Source organism: Schistocerca nitens, chromosome 4, assembly GCF_023898315.1.
Source record: "Schistocerca nitens isolate TAMUIC-IGC-003100 chromosome 4, iqSchNite1.1, whole genome shotgun sequence".
NCBI classification, from domain to species: Eukaryota; Metazoa; Arthropoda; class Insecta; order Orthoptera; family Acrididae; genus Schistocerca; species Schistocerca nitens.
This window is the reverse complement of record NC_064617.1, coordinates 772,795,319-772,817,950: the sequence shown is the minus strand read 5'-3', so window position 1 is coordinate 772,817,950 and position 22,632 is coordinate 772,795,319. Positions and strand designations below refer to the sequence as shown.

Genomic DNA, 22,632 nt, shown 5'->3' with positions numbered 1-22,632 from the left:
GGATTGAATAAAAACAACATTATGTAAAGGACAAATTGCTACTCACCATATAGAGGAGATGTTGAGCCATAGAAAGGCACAACTAAAAGACTGCTATATATTTGATCTTTTGGTCAAAAGGTCTTCCTCTGAAGTAGAAAACACCGGCCGGTGTGGCCGTGCGGTTCTAGGCGCGTCTGTCTGGAACTACGTGACCGCTACAGTCGCAGGTTCGAATCCTGCCTCGGGCATGGATGTGTGTGATGTCCTTAGGTTAGTTAGGTTTAAGTAGTTCTAAGTTCTAGGGGACTGATGACCACAGATGTTGAGTCCCATAGTGCTCAGAGCCATTTGAACCATTTTTGAAGTAGAAAACACGCACGCGCACAAGTGCAACTCACACAAACATCATCACTGTCTCTGGCCACTATGACCACACCACGGACTGCAATTGCATCTGTTGGGAGCAGTAATCTGGTATGGGTAGTGGGGGTATGGAGGTAGCATGGGGAAGGGAGGAGGAGGGATCTCAGGGCTGGGGTGGGGGTAGGTGTAGTGCTGCTTGTGTGAGTGTGCAGGGACTTCGTGGGGGCAAGGTATGGCTGCTTGGGGCTGTCAGGAAGTTGGGGGAGAGGGTGGGGGGAGGGGGAGGAGAGAATTAGAGGTTTGGGAAAATGATCAAGGGGTGAGTTGGTGGAATACAAGGCTGTGTAGTGCTGGAGTGGGTGCAGGGGAGAGGATAGGTAGGTGGAGCACAAGGACTAGTGAGGAGGAGGCCACAGGGTTACGGGAACATACGAAGTATTACAGGGAGTCTTCCCACCAGTGCAATACAGAAGATGTGGTGTTAGTAGGAAGGATCCGGATGGCAAAGGGTGTAAAGCAGTCACTGAAGTGAATGAAGCGCATTGTGTTGGGCAACTTATTCAGTAATTGGGTGGTGCACCTGTCCCTTGGCCACATTTTGTTGGTGAACATTCATGCAGAAAGGCAGAATGTTAATTGTCATATGCACATAGAAAGCTGAGCAGTGGTTGCAGCTTAGTTTGTAGAACACATGGCTGGTTTCACAGAAAAGGCAGAGCTACCTGTGACAGAAGCCGTGAGATCTACAAACTAAGCTGCAACCACAGTGCTGCTTTACATGTGAACATGACAAATAACAAGATGTCTGTTCGCATGAACGGCCATCAAAAAACCATGGTCAGAAGATGGCTGGACCACCCAGTTCCTGAACACGCTTCCCAACATTATGTGATTCACTTTAATGACTGCTTCACAGCCTGTGCCATCTACATCTTTCCTATCGATACCCACTTTTCTGAATCGTGCAGATGGGAACTCGCCCAACAATATTTTCTCCATTCCCATAACCTCACTGGCACACCCTTCCCAGCTCCCACTCGAGCACATCTCAACCTTCTACTCTGCCACTGCACTTGCTAGTCTTTTCCCCCTTCTCTACTTCTGCTATTCTGTCTCCCCCACCCCCACCAAAAAAGGGAAAAAAGGGGAAAAAAAGGAAAAGAAAAGAGAAACCTACGGACTGCACCTAGCAGCCCTATCCCCTCCCTACCACATCCCTGCACACTTCCACCAGCAACAATGCACCTTCCCCCCAAACCTCCTTCTAACCCCCCCCCCCCTGCTCCCTGACCAATGCCACCTCCTTACCCCCACCACACACATCAGATTGCTGTTCCCGCCAGGTGCAGTTGCAGTCTGGCTCCAGCAGCCAGAGACAGTGGACATGTGTGTGTGTGTGTGTGTGTGTGACTTGCACTTGTGTGTGTGTTTTTACTACATCAGAATAAGGCCTTTTGGCTGAAAGCTTAAATATATAGCAGTCTTTTAGTTGTGCCTGTCTGCAACTCAATGTTTCCCCTGTATAGTGAGTAGCAATGTATCCTTTCCATAATATTATTATTATTTTTATTATGAGCTGTTCATGTTTCAAAATTCAGTGACAGTAGCATCTACTGCCACTGTATACACACATTGTTACTCAGAAGAAAACTACTTTAACAAGAAGAAAGAGCTATTATTGTGATGGTAATGGAACTAGCATCATTATCTAATATTATCAGGAGTCCTGTGCTCTAGATTCCACATACTGGAAATGACAGTGCCTTGGAAAAGATTTTTTTTTTTTTTTTTTTTTTTTTCAAATTATATTTTTAATATTAACTCTCATTTGTTGAAGGGTGTTTCAAATCTTCAATAAACTTTAAATAAATCAAAATTCAAAGTGATTCCCTTAATCTTATAAAATACTTGGAAAATATCACTACAGTAAAGCAAACTCTATTGCACTGGTTTCAGCATACTCCACGGCCTAAATACTGAATAGGTTTCTTGAACCTATTATCTGGTTGGAATTTGAATGTTGTAGTCTATTACACATAATTAATAGTTTAGATCTTCTCTAGCTTATGAGAAACAATAGTGAGCCCAAGACTACGATAAAGGTAGTAACAGCCAAGCAGGGTGCGATTTGTGCTTTTACCAGTGGGGGGGGATGTCTTCGGGGTTATTAGAATTATATATGTTACTAGCTTGGACCGTGGCGTTACGCATGGTTAAACAGCTATTTATAAATAGATGTTAATGCCAAAACTCACTATTCACGCGTATGCACAATCAGAAAAGCCATCCCTTGTTATATCTTTAAAAGTACATTATAGGTAAAGCTTATTTACAAAATCCTCTACATACAGGTATACGAGGGGAATTCAAAAAGTAGAGGCACATTTGTGAAAAGCTGTACTTATTCTGATGATAGAAAACTGAAGCATATTAATAGTGTTAATAGTAAGACTTATTAAAAACTTTCTGTGTTTGGGTCCACAAATTTAAATTATATGTAAAGTTTTACTCCAGTGCTTGGGAAATAAACATCCCAGGTTGGGACGCATAAACTAAAACCAGAGGAGGGGATGGTCTGATGCAGAGGGGGGGGGGGGGGGGGGGGGAAATCCCCCCCATCCACCCCTGCAAATCGCACACTGCAGCCAAGTAATGTATCATAAATTCTTATTATTAGCGAGTAAGCATAGAAGAATGAAAATCTTTGGTAACATCGACATATAGTCGTGATATCAGGAGAAATGGAAGATAAGCAATAAGAACATACACTTTCCCTCCCAAAAATGTATTATTTAAAGTCCTTAAACATCCTGTGGTTCTCTATACTTCCAAATCTGTCAACCCTGTTGAGGCAGCTTCCATGTCAGCTTTGAATAAGTGTGTATTTAATTGTAGTGAACTGACTGTGACATCAAATGCAGACTTATACTGCATCCTTCAACGCTCACTCAATACCTACTGTACTCCAACTACATCCTCAAGGTTTCACCAAAGCCACTTGCAATTACATTGGAAATACCCATTCCTTAGAGCTACAGCCACAATAGCTATCTTAAAGCTTAAGAGTGTCAAAAGGTGGAAAAAAGGTGAAGAACAATTATAATCATATCATTCTCTGACAAGAAGATTTTTACAGATGGAGCCCCTACTCGGGTAGGACAAGCATCAGGAAGGAAATGGGATGTGTACCTAACCAAAGAACTCATCACAGCATTTGCCTCAAGTGATTTCGGTAGACACAGAAAACCTAAATCTGGATGGCCAGATGTGGGTTTAACACTGACATTCCTGACAGAGTCCTTTGTCTTAACCAATACATCACTTTGGTCAGTACTAAGAGGAGCAACTCAGCATCACAGTGTCTTGCTACTGAGCAAGCTAACCCAGTAGCTATGAAAAGAACCCACACAGGTCAAGCCAAAGCGAATAACCATGATTCTGATTTGATCAGCACTACAGTGAAACTGTCTACTGATGTAGCTAACCCAGTAGCTGTGAAAAGAATCCACACAGATGAAGCCAAATCAAATAACCATGTTTTTGATCTGATCAACACTAAAGTAAAGGTAGATGAGCAAGTAGACTGCTGTGAAAGAATCTCTAATTGGTGGTAAAATAACAAGTCCACAACGCTTCACAAGGAAAAAAATGCTCAAATGTGTGTGAATTTCTAAGAGTTCAAATTGCTGAGGTCATCGGACCCTAGACTTAGACACTACTTAAACTAACTTATGCTAAGAACAACACACACCCATGCCCGAGGGAGGATTCGAACCTCCGGCAGGAGGGGCAGCGCAATCTGTGATATGGTGTCTCAAACCGTGCGGCTCATGAGAAATTAGCCCGGTCACAGAGAACCAACTTGGAGGGGCATAACTGAGATGTAACTAGAGCCAATATGTATTACAGAGGCCTACTCTACTCTGATTTGGTTGGAAGATCCCACTGACACCACCTACTTTGGTTGTTCTGAAGAACAGAGCTGTCCTGGATATAGATTGTGATTTATGATGTAGTTCTATCCTCTGAACTCTGGATAGCTTTACAACATGCCCAAAGCCCTCTGGACACAGAAATTCTCCCACCATTGTGGTCAAATGAAGCTATAGCCTACTGCAAACACAATGACCCACATTAAATCTCCAGTGAGATGCACATGTAAACAACACACGCAAAATCCTAACAACACATCTGATATTTTTGTGTACTCCATCCACCTTGAGCAAGCATGTTGAGAGTATGGGGGCACCAATCTTCTTTCTTTTTTTTGTGACACTTTGTTGTAACTGTAAATTTTATATCGTATAGCACCTGCTGTGGCTGTCTACAGTAAATGCAAATGAAGAATTACAGTTTACCTGAGTTAATGACCCTGTTAGTTTCAACTACTCATACAGCCCTAAGCTTTAACATATGCTTTTATATTACATTAATGACTTAGCTGAGCTACATTTACACTTAGAATCATTACAACTCTTGGGAAGAGAAAAATCAGTAAGTTGACATATTTTGCATATTTTCATTCAATAATGTCATATGGAATAATATGCTGGTGTAACTCATATTCAAGACAGAAAGTCTTCATTGCTCAAAAATGTACTGTAAGAATAATATGTGGTGCTCACCCCCAATCATCTTGTAGACATCTGTTTAAGGAGTTGGGTATTCTGAATACTGCTTCACAGTAATATTTATTTCCTCTTGAAGTTTGTTGTAAATAGTCCAATGCAGTTCAAAAGGAACAATGATGTACATAATTACAATACCGGAAGTAAAAAGACATTCATTACTCCACATTAAGGTTGTATAGCAGAAAAAGGGATGCACAATGATGCAACAAAAATTTTTGATCACTTACCTATTGATATAAAATGATCTGACTCACAGAAAAATAAAATTTGAAAACAAACTGTAAAGTTTCTCCTTGACAGTCCCTATTCTGTAGAAGATTTATGTTATTGTAATGTGTCAAAGGTGGTGGGTACGAATTACTAACTCATATCTGCACATTCTATAAAAAGAGACCTTCTAAATGTTCAGCATGTAGCCATTTTTACAAATTAATTTGCAATGTGGATGTAAAATGATTTATCCATATCGTTACAATTTATCATACAAAATGATAATAATAATATTAATGATAATTAATGATTTATTTGTCCATGATAACTTTTACAGTCATGGACATAGTCTGTTGTTTATAAATATATGAACATTAATAAGAGTTTAGAAATAAAGATAAATTATACACAACATACATTAAAAATCCTTGATGGAGTACAAGCATTTAGCAATTAACAGTTGCTGTAATTCTGTCTTAAATATGTTTTCATTCAACAGTTTTATATTATTTGGCAGTCTGTTATAAAAATGTCTTCCAGCAGGAAATGGACTATGATCTATTGCTCTTTTATTACTACATTTTATGTGGTAATCCTCTTTTTCTTGTATTATAATCATGGATTTCACTATTGGTTATATTATGTTCCATATTTTCTTTTACAAACAGTATAGTCCTGAGAGCATACAATGAATACACTGTTAGTATGTTATACATAATGAAGTATTTTCTATAGGACTGACATTTACTAATATTAGCTATTATCCTAATTGCTCTTTTCTGGGCTCTGAAAACCCCACCCATGTATACCACTGGTGCCCCACCCCAAATTTCGATACCATATTGTAGGTGGGAGTGTATGATCCCAAAATAGATTTGTCTTAAGACAGGTGGCACTATTATGCTAGAAAGGTGTTTTAGCAGGTATGTGTTACAGGAGATTTTTTTACAAATATAGCTGATGTGCTCCTTCCATGTACGATGTTCATCTACTATAATACCATAGAATTTACATTTATCAGTTGTTTCAACTGAATACTCTAGCTTAGTATCCACTTGTCCTGATTTATAATTTAGCAGAAACTCCATCAGAATTGTCTTGTCCTTATTTAGTGCCAATTTGTTTTTGGTGAGATATTCTGTGATGAGGCTAATGTATTATTTTGCACTGCTAACTGTTTTGTAGAGCCCCAGCTTATGAAGGAAGTATCATAGGCATAATTTACTAGGTCTGAATTTTGTGGAATTATCATATCATTGATGTACACAATAAACAAATCATCATCATCAGTGTTCTGCCTAAAGGCAGGTTTTCACATGGTAGTTCTCCAGGCTGTCCGGTCTTCTGCCATCCTCTTCAGGTGTGCATAATTTCTTCTTCCCTTTATGTCATCTATCACCTTGTATCTCCTTCTTCCTCTCAGTCTTCTCCCACAAACCAATCCTTCCAAAGCATCTACTAGCAAGCACTCCCTTCTCAATGAATGTCGCAACCAGTTCTTTTTCCTTTCTCTTACAACCTTCAGCAGACATCTTCTCTCACCAACCATTTCCAATACTCTTTCATTACTCACTCTTTCCATCCGGTTTATTCTCTCCATTCTCCTCCACATCCACATCTCAAATGCCTCTAACCTTTTTTCATCCTCTCGTCTCAGTGTCCATGTTTCTGCCCCATATAGTGCCACACCCCAGACAAAACATTTGCCAAGCCTTTTCCTTAGTCCTTTATCTAATTTGCCACACAAGAGTCTCCTCTTTCTGTTGAATGCCTCCTTCGCTATGGCAATTCGAGTTTTCACCTCCTGGTGACATCTGAAGTCTTCAGTTATTGTGCTTCCGAGATATTTAAATTACTTATTCGGCTAATGGTAGATTGTCCTATTTTAATATTGGGCAGTCTGCGTCTTGTACTGATGACCATACTCTTTGTTTTGGCTGTGTTTATTTGCATCTCATATTCCACACAAGCTTCATTCAGATCTTTGAGCATGTTATTCACTGTCCGCTCACTTTCTGCCACTAATACCATGTCATAAGCAAATCTTATACATTCTATTCTCTCTCCACTAATACACATTCCTCTTTTCCCATCTAAGCTTTTTGCAATAATCTCTTCAAGGTATACGTTAAACAACAGTGGGGAAAGGCAACAACCTTGTCTAACACCTCGTCCAATGCTGCTTCCTTCTGACATTTCATTTCCAATCCTTATCCTTACTTTCTGGTGTAAATATAGATTCTGTATCAGCCATCTCTCTTTCCAATCTACTCCTTTCCTCTTCAAGATATCCATCAGCTTGTTTCACTGAACTCTGTCAAAAGCCTTTTCTAAATCTATAAAAACAGCAAAGATTTCTCTACCCTTTTCCATATATCTTTCCCCTGTAGTTCTTAGCAGGCCAATAGCATCTCTTGTTCCTTTCCCTCATCTAAATCCAAACTGCTCCTCTGCAATCCCTCTATCCAGCTTGCCATATAACCTTCTATTCAACACTCTCAGCAAGACTTTATCTGCATGAGAAATTAGACTGATGGTCCAGTGCTGTTCACATTTTTTAGCGTTTCTCTTTTTCTCTATTCGTATCATAACTGTTGCAGCGAAGTCCTCAGGCCATTCCCCTTTGTCATATATCTCGTTACAGAGGTAGACTATTTCTTTTCTTTCTTTGTTTCCCAGACTCTTCAACAGTTCTGCTGGCAAATCATCTATTCCGCATGTCTTCCTATTCTTCATCTCCTTCAGTGCCTTTTCTAATTCTGCTTCCAAGATGGTAAATCCCTTTCCATCTTCCGGCACATATTGCTCCTCTTCAACCTTAATTTCACTTTGCATTTCATCCCCCTTATACAGACATTCAATATATTCTTGCCATCTGTTCAAAACCTCCTGTGGTTCTTCTGCTAGAGTACCATCCGCTCTTTCTATTTCCATGTTATTCCTCTTTCTTTTACGTTCAAAAACTATTTCACTAGCCAGTCTATACATCATTTCATACTTTCCCTCTCTCTCCATTTTCTCTATTTCGTCGCATTTCTGTTTCCTCCATTTTTATCTTGCTTCTTCAGTTTCTCTTCTTAATTCATTATTCAGTTTCCCGTACCTCTTTTTGCCTTCTTCAGTTTCTACACTTTTCCACTTTCTGCCCTCTTCCATCTTTTTCAACATGTTTTCTGTTATCCATTCAATCCTAGTGCTTTGGGATACTCTTAATTCCTAGTACTTCTTTGGCAGAGTCCATGAGTCCTTCCCTCATTTTTATCCACTTGTCATTAACACTTTCATCAACACTACCTCTTTGCCATTTTCCATAAATCGGTTCTCCAAATCTGATGCCTTTCCTACCTCTTTGAGTCTTTCTATATTTAGTCTTCCCTTTGCTTTACCTCTCCAGACTTTTTTCAACTTCACTTGTATTTCTCCCATCACTAGGTTGTGGTCTGAATTTATATCCGCTCCTAGATAAGCTTTAGCATTCTTCAAACAGTTCCTAAACCTTTTTTGTATCAGGATGTAGACCAGCTGATATCTTTCCCTATTCAAATTTGATATCCATGTGTAACGTCTCCTTTTGTGGTGTTCAAATGATGTGTTACCCACTGCTAATGAATTTTATTTACAAAAACTAATTAGTCATTCACCTCTCTCATTTCTTATTCCTAATCCAAATTTTCCTACTGTATCTTCATCTCTTCCTTCACCCACCACTGCATTCCAGTCCCCCATGATGATAATGCAGGCATCTCTATTTTCTTTCTCGATGAGTTCTTGTATTTTCTCATAACATTCTTCCACTTCCTCATCTCTGCGCTGGCTGGTTGGCATATATACCTGTATTAATACCAAATCTTTTGAGCTACGCTTCAGTCGTATCATCATCAGACTTCCATCAATATATTGTACCTTCATTACCTTATTTTTCAACTTTTGCCCTATCAATATTCCTACTCCATTTTCACCACTCTTGATTTCCCCCGAGTAAAAGAGTTTATAATCTCCACTTTCTATCTCCCCATTCTCTCCCCAACCGAGGGCATCTAATCTGTTCCTTTTCATCTCCTGTTTTGCATTCTCTAGCTTTCCTGCTTGCAGAAGTGTCCTCACATTCCATGCTCCAATCTGTATCTTTCCTCCCTTCACTGTCCCTTTCTTCCTTTCAAATATGTCTACTCTCAATGTGTTCCCCTCCCGGAGATCCGAATGAGGGGAAGTTTTAACTCCGGAATCTTTCACATGGAGAGACATACCATGTACTGCTTGGGAATGTAATGTGGTAGTTTCCTGTTACTTTCCACATAGGCAGTAGGATGCCCAGCCTAAAGTCAGCCACTCACCATGAGTCAGACGCTGTCTGTTGCCGCCCCTCTGGGGTTCAGTAGCTACTTATACTCTACAGAAAAAGGCCCAATAATGCTTTCCTGACGGACTCCACAGTTGAGAATTTTATTGATTTTACTGTTTGTGTATGTCCCCCAGCTATATGATACAGCTTTAACACATTGTCTCCTGTCAGCAAGTCATGATCTTAACAGGTCTAATGCCACTTCTCTGACTCCGTAAGTTTCTAATTTATATAGAAGGATGGAATGACTTACATAGTCAAAGGCCTTGGATAGTTCTAAAAAGGTGCTAATAACTTTGTTTACATCATTGAGGTTATCCAGCACCACTTGAAAAATGTAGCTACAGCTGTTATTGTATGCCTTCCTGAAACCATGCTGACAGCTTTTTAGTAGATCGTACTTGCAGAAAAATGACTCAAGTTGATCAAGATGTAGCTTTTCCAACAACTTACTGAGTACTGATGTCAATGAAATAGGCGTATAATTTTGCACATCGGTAGTTATTCCCTTTTGTGTACTGTTCATAGTGTAGTGAATATTAACAAGTCAGGAAATGACCCCTGACTGAAAGAGCTGTTTATTAAATGTTGTAGTGGCTTTATTAATTCATTACTGCGTTCTCTCATAAATTTGGGTGTGATGTCATCCCAGCCACTGGATGAACTTGCTTTTAAGTTGAAAATGGTTTTCAGGATTTCCAGTTCTGTAACTCACCTCAGGAAGAACGAATTACTGACATTAGTGGGATTTAGCACATGTGGTGGATCAATCATATCCTCCCTACTCATCTTACTAAATTGGTCTATGACTCTCTCACGTGCTTACTTTGGGTAACTCAGCAATTTTTCATTGTCTCTTATTATTATGTTATTGCATACAGCATTCTCGCTTCCCCTGCTTTCCTTATTACTAAACTCCATGCTATTTTGCTAATATTGCTAGATTGCCTCATGTGTTCTACATACATCTGCGCTTTTAATGTCTTAAATGCTTCTCTGAAGGTTTGTCTCCAGGCTTTGTATTTGGAAATTAACTAAAATAAACTAAACTGTGGCAATTTCAATGTGTTTTGAAGCAACATATAGTTATATCAACAAAAATAATCAATTTTTAAAAATATAATGTAACTGGGCGGATAAAATATCTACTCACCAAGTGGTGGCAGGAGAACACACATATGATGGTAATTAATTTTGCAAGCTTTCAGAGGCATTGGCTCCTTCTTCTGATAGAAGGGTTGAAGAGGAAGGAAGAGTGGTGAAGGAAAAGGACTGGTGAGATTTTGAAAATGGGAAGTGTTCATTAAAGTCACCCAGAACCCACCGCCACTACAAAATCATACCATACAAGCCCTCCAAGAATTCCTTAGATCCAGCATTGCGTCAGAACCCTTCCTCAGGTACTGACAACATGATCCTAATCTGTACTCTGCAGAACTCCACACTCTTTGTTTCCTAAAAACTGATGACTGCTTCCTTATCCTTCAAGTCTGAGGCAATACTGAACCTATGACTTTATCTTCAAAGATAGACTAAGGAAAGGCAAACCGACGTTTTTAGCATTTGTAGACGTAGAGAAAGCTTTTGACAATGTTGACTGGAATACTCTCTTTCAAATTCTGAAGGTGGCAGGGGCCAAATACAGGAAGTGAAAAGCTATTTACAGTTTGTACAGAAACCAGGTGGCAGTTATAAGAGTCAAAGGGCACGACAGGGAAGCAGTGGTTGGGAAGGGAGTGAGACAGGGTTGTAGCCTATCCCCGATGTTATTCAATCTGTATATTGAGCAAGCAGTAAAGGAAACAAAACAAAAATTCAGAGTAGTAATTAAAATCCATGGAAAGAAATAAAAACTTTGAGGTTCACCGATGACATTGTAATTCTATCAGAGACTGCAAAGGATGTGGGAGAACAGTTGAATGGAATGGACAGTGTCTTGAAAGAAGGATATAAGGTGAACATCAACAAAAGCAAAATGAAGATAATGGAATGTAGTCAAATCAAGTCAGGTGATGCTGAGGGAATTATATTAGGAAATGAGACACTTAAAGTAGTAAAGGAGTTTTGCTATTTGGGGAGCAAAATAACTGATGATGGTCAAAGTAGAGAGGATATAAAATGTAGACTGGCTATGGCAAGGAAAGCGTTTCTGAAGAAGAGAAATTTGTTAACATAGAATATTGATTTAAGTGTCAGGAAGACGTTTCTGAAAGTATTTGTATGGAGTGTAGCCATGTATGGAAGTGAAACATGGACGGTAAATAGTTTGGACAAGAAGAGAATAGAAGCTTTCGAAATGTGGTGCTACACAAGAATCTTGAAGATTAGATTGGTAGATCACATAACTAATGAGGAGGTATTGAATAGAACTGGGGAGAAGAGAAATTTGTAGCACAATTTGATTAGAAGAAGGGATCGATTGGTTGGACATGTTCTCAGGCATCAAGGGATCACAATTTAGTATTGGAGGGCAGCATGGAGGGTAAAAATCGTAGAGAGAGACCAAGAGATGAGTACACTAAGAAGATTCAGAAGGATGTAGGTTGCAGTAGGTACTGGGTGATGAAGAAGCTTTCACAGGATAGAGTAGCATGAAGAGCTGCATCAAAACCATTCTCTGGACTGAAGACCACAACAGCAGCAGCAGCAGCAACAACAACAACAACAACATTAACAGAGTGTAAGCTGCTACTCATATTAAGAACAAGAAACAACAGTAAAGAATACACACACACACACACACACTTATTGCCCAAACTGCCCATTCTGAGCCAGAAATATCCTTAGGGAATGGGAAGGGGTACCCCAAAATATAGTATAATATGACATAAGCGAATGAAAATAAGCAAAGTAGACTAATTTTCATGTCGAATGATCACTTATATTAGATACCATTTGAATAGTAAAAATGGCAGCATTAAGTCTTTGAACAAGATTCTGAACGTGAACTTTCCACTACAGTTTACTATCTATTTGAACACCTAGAAATTTGAACTTTTCAGTTTCACGAATCATATGCCCATTTTGTGGAATTAAAATGTTGGGTTTCATTGAATTGTGTGTTAGAAGCCGTAAAACTGAGTCTTACTGTGATTCCACGTTAGTTCATTTTCTACAAGCCATGAAATTCTGTCACAAATTGCACTACTTGAAACAGAGCCAATGTTGCACACAACTTCCTTTACCACCAAGCTAGTGTCATCAGCAAACAGAAAGACAGAAAGATTTTAGAATTACCTGTAATAGTAGAGGGCATATCATTTATATAAATAAGGAACAGGAGTGGCCCCAACACTGATCCCTGCCCCCCCCCCCCTCCCCCCTATTTCACCATGCCCCACTCAGGCCACACGCCACAGCCATTCTCAATCCCGTGAATAATGACCTTTTGCTGTCTGTGGTTAAAGTAAGAGGTAAAGTAATTGTGAGTTACTCCCCATATTCCATAATGGTCCTACTTTTGGAGAAATATTTTGTGATCAACACAATCAAATGCCTTAGTTAAAGCAAAAACCTTTTGTTTAATCCATCCGGTACCTCACAGAGAAAAGAGAATATACCATTTTCAGTTGTTAAACCACTTCCAAAGCTGAACTGTACATTTGATGGCAAATTATGTGATACAAAATGAACAGTTACCCATACATACAAAGCATTTTCAATAACTTTAGCAAACACTGATGGCATAGAAATAGGTCCAAATTGTCTACAGTATCCCTTCCTACATTTTTATAAAGCAGTTTTACTACTGAGTAATTAAATCATTCAGGAAACGGTGTTACATGATTCCCTGTAGAAACTAAGCTATTATTTCATTCACCAGGAATGCTCAAAAATATTTGCATACAACTTACATTTTGCCTTCCTAATATCATTTTAAGCACCTTACAACATAGTTTGTAATGGGCTACTGTAGCTTGATTTGACTACTTCAAACATTTTGATATAATCCCCACTTTGTTCTACATGATATCCTTATCCCACTAGTCACCCACCCACACTGCCTTTTACTACTAGTAACCTGTTTAGAATGTTCTAAAAGAAAGCAACTCTCAAAGAGCATGAGAAATGTGTTATGGAAAGCAATATATTTGCCTTCTATTTCATCAGAGCTATAAACATCCTGCCACTCTTATTCTTTAGCGAGGTTTAAAATACTCTCTATTGTTATTGGATTAGTTGTTCTACATATTTTGTAATTACATATAACATTTGTTTGAGTACAAAAGCCTTTTAGTGTTAAAATTTGTGCATCATGGTCTGAAAGGCCATTCACCCTTTTACTAACAGAATGCCCACCTAGTAAAGAAGAATGAATAAAAATATTGTCTATAGTTGTGCTACTGTTCCCCTGCACCCTGGTTGGATAAAAAAACACAGTATGCATCAGATCATATGAGTTTAGGAGATCTACCAACATCTGTTTCCTTGCACAATCACATACAAAATTAATACTGAAGTCACCAAATATAACTAATTTTTGGTCTTCCTATAAAGTGAACCAAGAACCATCTCTAGCTTGAGCAGAAATGCTCTGAAGTCAGAGTTATGGGACCTATTACCAACAACAATTAGAAGTTTAGTTTCACTAAATTCAACTGCCCCTGCACAAGATTCAAATACTTGTTCAGTGCAGTGTCGTGATATGTCTACGGACTCAAATGGAATACCGTTTTTTCGTAAATGGCCACTCCCCCACTCTGCAAAGAACTCCTTCAAAAACAGCCAGGTAATATGTATCTTGGTAAAGGAAGCCTCTGAATTGTCGAATTATTTAAGTGGTGCTCCTATAAACCAATAAGGTCAAAGTCAACATCTATAAGCAGTTCACTAACTTTATCTCTTATACTTCTTATATATTGACGAAATATGCTAATTCCTTCTCTTCTTGGGTACCTGACCACCTCTGAGAGTGATTCCTTTGTTAGAGGGACTTCCTTTACGCAGGTATACCTATCAGCTGACTTCGGTCTAAAAAAGGTGCAGCTCTAACACCAACTACTGCAGGAATTTCCCCATGAGTGATCAAACCACCACCCACTACAATGTCGCCTATAAGCTTTTCCAGCCTCCCCTTCCCATACCTATTGAAGTGCAGGCCATACTTAGTGAAACCCAATGTATTGATAGAATCAACTGACATCACCACAATGTGAGCCATGCCCTCTGCCAGCAGTGCCTTCTCCAGCCCCATACCAATCGAGGTGGCGCAGTGGTTAGCACACTGGACTCGCATTCAGGACGGCAGTTCAAACCTGTCTCTGGCCATCCTGATTTAGGTTTTCCATGATTCTCGTAAATTATTTCAGGCAAATGCCGGGATGGTTCCTTTGAAAGGGCATGGCCGATTTCCTTCCCCATCCTTCTCTCATCCGACTTGTGCTCCATCTCTAATGACCTCATTGTTGACGGGATGTTAAACACTTATCTCCTCCTCCTCCCTTCTCCAGCCCCCTGTTAACAGGCCTACCAGCAGCAGTAAGATGAAGGCTCATGGTGTTGAAACAATTGCATGAAGTGCACATTAGTGCCACCAGTGTGAGTAGCTATCTTTACCAGGTCACCACCTACATCATATTCCCTGTCCCTATCAAGACTGTTCCCTGCTCCACCCACTATCACTACCTGATCCTCCTTTGTAAAATTCCTACATGACTTTCCTATGCTGTCAGTCACCTGAGCCAACTCTGCACTAGGCTTCACAATGCTGGTGACCTGGTACTCACTCCTCAACACTTCCTGCAGCTGCTGACCCACACCTCTACCAAGCAAACTACCTGGCAGCAGTACCTTCTTCTTTCTGTTAGCATTTGCAACTGACTTAGGTTTCCTAACAGCTGATGACTGCTCCATGTTTCCTACACCTACATCTACAAGAGGCTCCTCTCCACTCAACTCTGACAGTTGGTCAAATCTGTTGCATAGACGCAAAGTACAACTGTTTGAATATCTCCTTCTCCTAACTGCATTCTTACCAACTGCCAGTTCACATTCTCCAGCACCCTTCACCCTCTTCAACCTATCTAATTCCTCCTTTGTATCTTGTAACTACACCTGAATGGCACAGCTCCTGCTCCTCTATCAGCTTATTTCTGCTACAGATTCTGCATCCCCTGGAGAGGATCTCACTAGAGTGCCCACTGGCCTCCCCACTGCATTCCCCATAATGAAAATACTTTGAACAAATACCACACCGTAAACCACTACTCGCAAACCTACGATAAAGTCCACACTTCTCACTAACAGTAAAATTTTAACAGTTACTGAAAAAACTAACCTTCTATGTTACCTACATTCAATTACAACAGATATTTAAAGAACTAACAATAGTGATCTCCAAATTTTCTCTCTACTAAGAAAGCAACAACTTTTATTAATACTACTAAACCCCAACTAATACCAATACCACCAAAACTTCATACAATTTGTTAACTAAAACCAAAAATTCAAATGGCCCCTGGAACACTCAATGAAATTAAAACAGTGAATGAAAATTTTACTGAAGTATTTCAGTAGAAACAATAAGAAGCATTTGCTGAAAATTACCGCACAAAATTTACTAAACGACTTCAACACACAGACAACACTAAAAAACACAGTGGGCGAATATTTCCAAAAGTTTATTAAACTGTTATTTTGCCACAAACAGCATGAGGAACCATTGAAAACTACTAAATTTAATAACTACATAACAGTGCACAAACAACTTTGTCAGAACTTAAATGAAGAACCATTACAGCTGCTACTGCACACTGCAAAAAGTTACTGCTAATATTTGGATGAACGATTGAATACTACTACATTCAATATTCGAATACAGTGCACAAACAACTTTGACAGCACTTAGGTTTAGAATCGCTACAGCTGCAACTGCACACCACAAAATGTAGGCATACCACTGAGTCCTGGGACTTGGATGAACAATGTAAGCACACTCACGAATACCAGACCACTCGAATCAATAACACAGAAAGGAAGACTGAGATAAATGAAAATACACTAATTAGCTACTTTTACAGCTAATGTTAACATAAATAAACTTTAAAATAAGTAACTGAAGACTAAAACTTTACAAAATATCCACAAGCAACTTTAACAGCAGTCCAGTACACATGATTTCACACCAAAGAGTCCAGATGTAATCAACTTTACCTTTGAGAGGTAGACATACAAACAGATTAGGAGCACAGCCATGGGAACCATGATGGCTCCTTCCTATGCCAACCTGTTCATGGGTTGCTTGCAGAGAGCTTTCCTGGAATAAGCCTTCACCCACTGGCTTTGTTTAGATATATTGATGACATCTTTGCATTATGGACTCGTGGTAAGGTTGACCTGTTAAAGTCTTGGACCCTCTAAATACATTCTACTCATTAAATTTCATGTGGTCCTATTTTGAATCCCATGTCACTTTTCTCAATATTGACCTCATACTCACCGAAGGTGAACTACACACTTCTGTTCATATTAAACCTACTAACCAACAATAGTACTTACATTTTGGCATCCTTTGCACGTTGTATGTTTCCTCCCATAAAGCCTTTGCATTCGAGGCAAAAATATTTGTTACAATGCAGACTGTTTGCAGCAGTATACCACAATTCTCATCTTGGCCTTCACAGTACATAATTACCTCCCCAGCCTAGCTCAAAAGTAGATTTCCCAGGCCATCACATCTAATCTTGGTACTGCTCGTGCCTCCAAAAAATAACTTACAAGAACACCTCTTGTCACTCAGTATTATTCTGGTTTCGAATGCATTAATCTGCTACTTCGACAAGGCTAGGACTCTGTCCAGCGTTTTGCCCACCACACCTAAAACAGCTTTTTGTCACCCTCCCAATCTCTGCAATATCCTTATCAGATTCTATTCTCCTTCTGCTCCATTTCCATACCAATGGCTCCTACCCCATGACCATCCCCACTGTAAGACTTGCCCTATGTGCCCTCCTACCACCACCTATACCAGCCCTGTAACTGGCATAACATTCTTTGAAAGCGAGAGCCACCTGTGCAACAACACATGTTGTACACCAGCTGTTATGCAAACTCTGTTTGATCTCTTACACTGCCATGACTACCATCAAGTCATCAGTTAGGATGGCAGGCATCGGCAGAGGGTGTTTACTGGCAACAACAATTCCTGTTGCAGAGCATGCTCTACAGCATGACAGTCATGACCTTGGTGCCTGTTTCGCAACATGTGCCATGTGCATTCTTCTCCCAGACACCAGTTTCTCAGAACTGTGGAGGTGGGAACTGGTGTTACATGTCCTTGGTTCTTGCCCACCACTTGGACTTAATTCAAGTTAATTTCTTTGCTCTCAGCAATTATAGTCAGTAACTACTCCTTTCTTCATTCCCTTTCAGTTTTCTACATCTTTCATTTTCTGACCTGTCTATTTTCCCATTTGCCTCCAACTCTATCATATGCACTTAGCTTTCTGCTCTTATGCTTTCGTTTGGTAAGTTACATCATCTTTGTTTTTAGATATATTTTTCCCACGTGGAATGTTTCCCTCTATTATATTCATATCATTAATTACACTATACATAATATAGTTACAGTGACTTCACACACACTATATTATGATGACATACAGCATAAAATAAATTATGGATAAAGGTAGGTGTTGATGTAGGTGTGTGTGTGTGTGTGTGTGTGTGTGTGTGTGTGTGTGAGTGAGAGAGAGAAAGAGAGAGAGAGAGAGAGAGAGAGAGAGAGAGAGAGATAAGAACCATTTGAAAGATGCTTTTTTCTCACATGTACTCTTATAACTGATGCAAGGGCATTTAACTGACTCAAAGTTTTCAGACAGGTAGTATGCCTGAACTCATCTCTTTTGCTCCAATACATACTAACTGTATTTTTAGGAACTAAAGTATCAAATAATTTACATACCCCCATGTAACATAAAAGTAGGTTTCATACTGCGGGCCTGAGACCAAAGTATTCCAGGTACAACACAATGAATGACACTGCCATGATGTAGGAGTGTGACAGAATATGCAAAGTGAACAGTTGCCATTAATTCTTCTGAACTTCCAGTGTCCAGTACAGGTGCTTTCACAGGCTGGAAAGGATAAGACAGTTATTAAGTGATACTGTTCACCCATTACACAGTTAGGAAAGATGCTCTTTGCCTCATAATGTAAATATTCAGACCAACACAGTATACACAATGAGTTTTTAGAAAAGATGCTTACATTGTTACAAATAAACTTATGTCACCATAAAAATACATTTTCATTACAACTGACAATACACTACTAGAAGTTAACGCTCATGTCACTGGTATCTGTCACTACACACATGTGTAGGCACTTAACACACCACCGAGGAATGAAGAGAAAGCAAATCAAAAAAGAATCTATATATATAAAATTATCATTTTATTGCTACCAAGACATACTGTAACAATTCAAATCTGTAACTTCAGCAATATTTTCTTTTTTTATTTTAATAACCATGATCATCTTCTGACATCTTACAGTGGATCACAGTTTTTCCAAACATTACATCTTTAGCTACAAACATTCCTGCTGCTCCTTCATATCTAGCCATTCTCCATTCAGTCATTGGATCAGCCTTCTTTCACCTCTTGAAATCTAATAAACAGTGTTGTTGGACCATCTAACATCATTTCAACTAGCTACATGTTCCATTTTTATTAAAGACCTTTTATTGAATTCTATGTACTGATTTTACACGGTTGGTCTCATAATCTATATTACTATATAAAGACATTCATCGGTCGGTTAGTTGGTTTGGAGAGAGAGCGACCGAACTGCATGGTCATCAGTCCAATTTTCCTTATTCAAACAGGTCATGAAGTAAAACCAAACAAGTCTCAGAAGGAAGAAAGATGGAAATCTAACTGGGAAACACATTGAAAGAGAAAATGAAAGAAGCAAGACAAAAGGAGAAAACATGCACTGAAAGGAAAAAAGTGGTAGAAGGAATTAAAATAACACTGCAGATGGCCTGTGCTGGCTAATTACAAGAATAAAACAGGATGAGCCAGCCACTAAGCAACACACTAAAATCTCCAGCCTAAAAGCCAAGGCTAGAGGAACATGGATAGGGAAAAGACAAACACCGCGGTGGACAAACAGCAAAGAAAGAATGAGGAAGAGTTAAAATGGAGGAAGGGGGAGGCCAGGGAGAGAAGGCCAGACACCCACCCTTTGATTCTGTCATAAAAACCCCCTCACAAATAAAATGTAAAATTGTATCAGCTGTTGAGGCATTGTCTCCCAACACCATTGGCAGTGTGGTGGGAAGGTTAAAAGTCCACCACAGTGCAGCTAAAATTGGGCAGTACAGTGAGATGTGGACAACAGTCAAGTGGGAACCACAGAAACACTGAGACGGGTCCTCGTGATGGACGAGGTGAACATGAATCAGGTATGTATGGCCAATGTGGAGCTGGCAAAGGACAACAGAGTCCCTGTGAAAGGCTCGCATGGATGACCGCCACACATTCATTGTCTACTTGATAACACATAGTTTATTTGTTGTACTGAGCATGCACCATTCAGTATCCCAGGTCCGCAAACTTTAAGGCATAAGACCAATCGGAGATCAGTCTCCGGTAGGCTGATGTCCAGAGTTGGTTTACTATTAGCCTGTTTGGCCAGCCTGTCAGCAAGTTCATTACTCAGGATCCTGACATGTCCTGGGACCCACGTGAAGGACACTGAACATGCACTGCTTCTGAAGGCACAAAGAGATTCCTGGATAGTCATTACCATAGAATGGTTGAGAGCTTGTATACTGTTTAAGGAGGCACTACAGATGACAAAGGACTCACCCGCACAGAAGCGGATATGCTCAAGAGCACAAGAGATGGCTATCAACTCTGCTGTTGGTGTAGACAATTTCTGAGCCCCTGAACTCACGGAGAGTACAGAAAAATTGCTGGCAGAGGGCCTCAGGTGGAACCGAACATTTTGGGCCTTGCAACAGGCCCAGATGAAAGTGTGGCCAAGGCATGGCCCAAGGAGGCATACATGAGTGGACCCACAGGAAAGGTGGTATAGGGAAAGTGTCAAGTTCAGTAAGAGCCGACTGGACATGGACTGCAATTGAAATCCCCAATCTGGGCAGCAGTTATGGGAGATGGATCACTGTGTTAGGGAAAGGGAGGGGGTAATTTGAATGGTGAGGTGAACTACGAAAGTATAACTGACAAGCAGTTGTTGTCACCATATCTGCACTGGAGCAATGCCAGTTTCATTGAAGAGGCTATTCACCAGGCTTGTTCAGAAAGCTCCCATCGCAAGTGAACTTCACAGTGGTGTACATGCTCGAGCAGCTATAATGCTGAGGGTGATGCTAAACCATACACCAGGCTCCCAGAGTCATGATGGGATGCACAAGGGCATTGTACAACTGCAGCAGGGTAGGGAAATCAGCACGTCTGTCAGTGTGGCTCAGGCAATGAATAATATTAAGATGCTGCCAACACTTTTCCTTAAGCTGACGAAGATGCAAAAGCCAAGTTAAGCAGGCATCGAAGACCAGTCCCAAAAAGCCGTAAGTCTCCATGATATTAAGTAGTTGATCATCAAGGTAAAGTTCTGGATGCAGGTGGACAGTATGATGACAAAATAAGTGCATGATGATGCAAGTATTGGTGGCTGAAAACTGAAAGCCATGATTGAGGATCCATTACTGTGCCTTTTGTATGGCTCGGTGCAGTCGATGTTCAGCCACAACAATACAAGAGTCTACCGTATCTTCCTTCGTCGTCGGCGTTGTCGTTGTTACCGTGAGACACCGTTATACCAAGAGGAAAGGCGCGTCGATCTTAGAGCATGAGATATGATGACCTTCAGCCATTGACAACACACAACAGTCACGGTAGCACCAGATTCCAGAATATCTGCAGTAGTTAGGATCTACGAACAATCCCCTCTTGACCAGGTCCCCAAAACTTAACTCGTAACGAGATCCCTTCAAAGCAAATTGTCATAACGATTGTCTATAAAGGCTTCGTACAACGAGAAGAAATGTTACAGTTTATGGAATAATAACAGATACGACCAAACTGTCTTGTCTCTTCTGTTTTATTTAACATAACTTCGTTCACAGTTTCATTTCGCATTCACCACTCATTCACCGAAACCTTTCAATGAACAGTTTTGGTTGCTTGACACCAACAGTTAATGATAATGATACAGCTTTTCTCCTTTTTTATAAATTGAAGCCCGCTCTCTGCGATATAATAAAAAAAACTGGTCTCAATACCGCGTCCCTCATGAGATGCGAATAGACTTATCCCGGAATTGACTGCCCTGTAGGTGTACTCAATTTAATGACCACACTTCGCTATCCGCGATTTCGCGTAACTAAATGTCCATTTGTTAGTCTGATTATACACCGTAGCTATTTAAAATTCGCCCCTATATTTTTCACAATGCACAATTAGCAATTCTTTACTCTTTTTTTTTTTTTTTATTTACTACATATTATTTCCAATAACACTAAACAGGTATCGCCGTTATATTTTAATTGTATTCAAAAGCATGTTACTATTATTATGACCGACCAAATCGTAACAAATTGCGCGGCGTGCGTTTTTAACGATAACTTTACGCTATTAAGTTCCGTTACAGCTATCTTGACTCGTAATGTTACACGGCCCCCCAGACTGTGATGTCTTGAAGAGGGTTCCAGACAGAACAGGCTTATTTTTTGTGTACTGTGACAGGAGAGGGTATTTGTTTCGGCGAATACACTCACTCTCAGGTTCACTCAACAAGTCAGTACATACATTCTACAATATTTAAGTTGAGTTAATGGGCCTAGACAAAATGCCCTTAACTAAATTCCACATTTGTTTATAGGTTGTCTTAGAAACACTTCGCACTAATCACTTCATATTCACACCACATTTTTTTTTTCTTGGATGAAGTCCTCAGTTCTTCAACCGACTGTGCAAGGCAGGGATCACAGCCGGGTTCGACGATTGGCATCCTAGGCCAAAACCCACTTCTTTAACCAGAGAGGATTTGGTCCTTTTCTTTTCCTCTTAATTCCACTTTTAAATCATCCATCCTCGTTGTTCGGTGAGAGGATAAATCGTATTTCAGCGTCAT

General features: G+C 39.9%; 1 protein-coding gene across 4 annotated transcripts in view; it reads right to left on the bottom strand.

Moving 5' to 3' along the window:
* LOC126253107 (protein pigeon) overlaps window positions 1-22,632 on the bottom strand; it is a 486,240-nt gene that overhangs the window by 186,288 nt on the left and 277,320 nt on the right. For all 4 annotated transcript variants that reach the window (XM_049954213.1, XM_049954212.1, XM_049954214.1 and 1 more), the window contains one exon: window positions 18,431-18,602. In XM_049954213.1, the coding sequence (XP_049810170.1) occupies window positions 18,431-18,602 (172 nt within the window). The remainder of the gene's footprint in view (window positions 1-18,430; window positions 18,603-22,632) is intronic.